At 40.8% G+C, this 3,784-nt stretch overlaps 1 protein-coding gene and 1 long non-coding RNA gene across 2 annotated transcripts; one reads left to right on the top strand and one right to left on the bottom strand.

The window, feature by feature from the left end:
* Nucleotides 1–254: 254 nt before the first annotated feature.
* Nucleotides 255–1,972, top strand: LOC116379462 (antimicrobial peptide NK-lysin-like). The gene is made up of 5 exons (XM_031841419.1): nucleotides 255–324; nucleotides 408–493; nucleotides 1,137–1,214; nucleotides 1,312–1,466; nucleotides 1,691–1,972. Exons 1-5 carry the CDS (start codon nucleotides 276–278, stop codon nucleotides 1,764–1,766), a joined length of 444 nt encoding a protein of 147 aa, XP_031697279.1. The 5' UTR covers nucleotides 255–275; the 3' UTR covers nucleotides 1,767–1,972.
* A 420-nt stretch (nucleotides 1,973–2,392) lies between these two features.
* LOC116379463 (uncharacterized) lies at nucleotides 2,393–3,756 on the bottom strand. The gene is made up of 3 exons (XR_004212424.1): nucleotides 3,681–3,756; nucleotides 3,264–3,397; nucleotides 2,393–3,079 (listed from the first exon to the last, which is right to left on the bottom strand). It is a non-coding gene; the product is annotated as an uncharacterized LOC116379463 (long non-coding RNA).
* Between the last annotated feature and the right edge of the window lie 28 nt (nucleotides 3,757–3,784).

Below are 3,784 nucleotides of genomic sequence, written 5' to 3'. Positions count from 1 at the left end.
CACAAAATGTACTTTCATGCCAAAGAGTGAATGCATTGACTGGAAGACATGGGTCTCGATGAGTGGGACATGTTAAGAAGGTTTCGTGTGATTGTGGTCTCAACAAAACCACTTAAAAGTTAGAGGCAAGCTGCTGGTTGTGGTTTGAATTTCCGTCTCCGGGGGCTTGTGTGAGAGTTGTTCTGCAGCCCCTCACCTCTGTTGTGTATAAAAGGTGTGATATCACCAGACACACACACTCACACACACTCAGAGATCACCGCTCACTGCCAGCAATGGAAACATCTTCAGTCCTCCTTGTGTGCATTCTGGTGACATGTTCAGGTGAGCTGATGTGTTTTTGATGGTAACATTGTCTTTATCATGTGAAATGTTCTTCACCATTGTTTGTTTTTGTCTCTTCACAGTTTGGACAGTCCACGGGAGAAGCTTCAGAGTCAACATTGATGATCAGAAGCAGGTGGAGGCGGAAATCTCCGTGAATGCCGGCAAGGTAATGTGACTGTTTTAAACACTCCGATAGACTGCATTCATCTTCAAACATGTCAAAATTTGATATGAACCACAAAGTGTCACTTACCTATTTGGTATGTCTCTGTAGACTGTGTGACTGTTAACCAGCTTAAACCCTGGCTGTATTTCTTCTCCCAGCCTAAAGACAACCTGAATAAACTCAAACTTATGATCAATGGTGATGGAAGTGCTCAGATCTTTAGCTTAAGTAAAAGAACCACTGCAACAAGTCAAAATACAGAAGCAGAATGTAATTAAAGTATCAAATTTCATTATAGGATTGTTAATACTGATGCATAATAAGCGGTATTTTACTAGCTGGCCAAGGTGGAGTTTTAATTACTTTATATACACTCTGGTACAGTGGTGCACAACCTTGTTAAGGCCCCTCCAAAGATCACAAGATAAATCTCAGGTTAGTGTAATGGTTAACAAGGTTGGAAAGAAAAAACAAACCTAAAAATGCCCCAATATGGGCTTACAACTAAATTGCCCCTAATGAAACCATTTATTATTTTTGGATTTACTGCTTATGTAAGACTTTTCCATCTCTAAAAGTATTATTTTTAGGACTCATCATCCCTTTGCTCAGTATTTAGAGTATGTGTCACTTTCATCTGCAGCTTCCAGGTGTGTGCTGGGCGTGCAAGTGGGCTTTAAAGAAGGTGAAGAAAGTCATCGGACCGAATGCCACAGCAGAGGTAACATACAGTCTAAACGTCTGACAGCTCAGTGAGCAGGATGATCTAGTTGCTGCTTTGCGTTATGAACAATAATGATAATCTTCTTCTCTCACAGAACATAGCATTGAAGTTGAAGTCCGTCTGCAAGCAAATTGGCCTCTTAAAACTTCTGTGCAACAAATTTGTGATGATGCACCTCGGAGAATTAATTGAGGAGCTCAGTACTACGGACGATGTGAAGACGATCTGTGTCAACACCGGAGCCTGCAAGTGAGTTACCGGCCCGCCATTATATTATTAACTGACAACATAATGTAGATATAGTGTATCTTCACAAAGCCCTTCCACAATAATTATTATTCTGCTATTACAACAATTCATAAATGCTTTTTTGAACCCTGAAAATGAGCATAATAGGTCACCTTTAAGTAAATAATTTCAATACATTTTAATAATTTTGTATCTTTCCCTGTTTTTCTGATGTGTCTCTTTAGGCCAAAGGAGTTGTTGGACCTGCTCTTTTATCCAATGGATGAGGAGTCATCAAATGAAATGAATGAATATCGCTAATGTCGTATGCATGAACAATAATCAAGATGCACTTAATTTGTTTGAATGATACTCAGTACATAAAAAGTATATGATCAAGAATCTCTTTCAGGGTTCTTTCTACTTTGCAATGTCTGTAACATCTATTTCTATTGATGTGCACAGAAGATATCAATAAATGTTTTCATTTCAAATTTTCAAGAATATTCTTTGTCGGACGAGACACTGTGTCAATTCAGACATCTTCACGCTCAACCCTCGTTAAAATCTCATAAGTCCAATTTTGGTGATTAACTATCACTCCAGTTGAAAGATTGCATGCATCTGAATGGTTTGAGAAAATTTACAGAGAAAAAACTAGGCTTTGAAACTTCTTATTCTACAATTCTAGTGTTTTTTTGTGGCGAAGCTTCTCAGATACCTTTCGTTTCTATACTTGAACTCTTACACCTTATGGCATCCAGTCTGTGTGTAGCTTTTAATGATGGACAGATGGCAAAAACAAGCAACCATTGCCCACTAACCTTCCTCTGCACCAAAGCAATGAAAAGGAGAAAATAAAACATGTTTGAAGTTGGTGTTAAATAGGTGATACAGGCCGGAATACATGTGAAAATGTATGAGCCAAATGTCTTGAAGACAGCACTGTCCTATCACCGCTCATTAGCCTCATCAAACAGCAGATCATCCTCACCTTTCTTTGTGTATATAAACCAGAAAGAATCCCTTCATGGAGATGAAAAATGGACAAAAGCCTCATGAGTCACTTTAATTGTTTTTTTATATTAAATCATACAATCCGGTATCCAGTGGGTGCGTTACGACACAAACACACTGCTGCCAACATAACAAACTTAAGACTTTGACGGACACACATAAATAAGGAGTACAAAATAGAAACACATAAAGCAGTCACACAGAATGTCCGTGGATGCCATGTCACTGGCAGTTTGCTCCTTTCGAAGATTTAAGTGCGCAGCCTCAAGCGATCACTGCTAACAGAGCAGACCCTCTAAGGAATAGCACCCTTATCATACAAGTTGTGTGTTCATGTTTTCAGACGGCTCAAAAAATCCAGTGTCCGCGATTAACGATCTGCCATTGTGTCTCCGACACATTTCACTTTTCCCCTCTTCATGTGGAGGAGCCAGCAGAGAGCAGACACTTGCTGTTTCGGTCAATGAAGTGTCCACGGGGCCGACTTGTGTCCCAGCTCTGCTTTAAGGCCTGCCGGTCCAGCTTGTTGAGTCCCTGAGAGCAAAGACGGAGGTCCTTGACCAGCTCCGACAAGCCATCCAGACCGGCACTGTCCCAGGGGCCGGACACCTCGCAACCTGTGGGAGAAGCAACAAGGAGCTTGTATTAGCTCACCCTTGTATTAAACTATAAATAATAAAAAAATAAAATAAAATTTGAACAATATTCACATTTTATAATCTTCAATATCCCCTTTGAACCTTCCAGTTTAAATATGTAGCGGCCATGTTAGGTTCAATACACACAAATACACACTGGTACCTTGAAGGTTTAGAAGGGTCAGAGGTCGACAAGCCTCTCGGAGTGAGATCAGGATGTTGTGAAGTGCTGCTGAGGTAACAGACGGATTTCCTGACAGGTTCAGACTCACCAGAGTCGGACATGAAGGCAGGCACCTGGGAGGAGAAACCAAAAAGTTTCAGAGAGAAACTGGTGATTGCAGACAGAGGCAAACAAAGGACGACAGACCAAACCATAGAAGTCCTAAATTAAAGATTGTGCACAGTGAAAAAGAGGCCGTGGCTTTGTGTTAATGTGCGAGGCTTGAAATGAATCCAATCATAATTCTGAGCACATGTTCACAGACGTTTGGCAGCAAACTTCAAAGACGTGATTACACTGTAATTATGATTAAAATGATGCATATTCTCACAAAACAATGCAGGGGCACACACTCACCTGGCCAAGGTGGCTATACTGCTGTCCGTCAACCCGTTTGCTGCCAGGCTCAGGTGGGTCAGTGAACACTCATCCTAGTACAAAGACCAATGATTTGATTAGTT

Source organism: Anarrhichthys ocellatus, unplaced genomic scaffold (genome assembly GCF_004355925.1).
Source record: "Anarrhichthys ocellatus isolate YVR2014 unplaced genomic scaffold, GSC_Weel_1.0 scaffold4386, whole genome shotgun sequence".
Classification (NCBI taxonomy): domain Eukaryota; kingdom Metazoa; phylum Chordata; class Actinopteri; order Perciformes; family Anarhichadidae; genus Anarrhichthys; species Anarrhichthys ocellatus.
The sequence above is the reverse complement of the archived record's forward strand: the minus strand, read 5'-3'. Positions and strand labels throughout refer to the sequence as shown.

Coding starts and splice junctions, on each gene's coding strand:
- LOC116379462 (XM_031841419.1), top strand. CDS start 276: ATGGAAACATCTTCAGTCCTCCTTGTGTGCATTCTGGTGACATGTTCA. Junction 325..407: donor CATTCTGGTGACATGTTCAG/GTGAGCTGATGT, acceptor GTCTCTTCACAG/TTTGGACAGTCCACGGGAGA. Junction 1,467..1,690: donor GTCAACACCGGAGCCTGCAA/GTGAGTTACCGG, acceptor GTGTCTCTTTAG/GCCAAAGGAGTTGTTGGACC.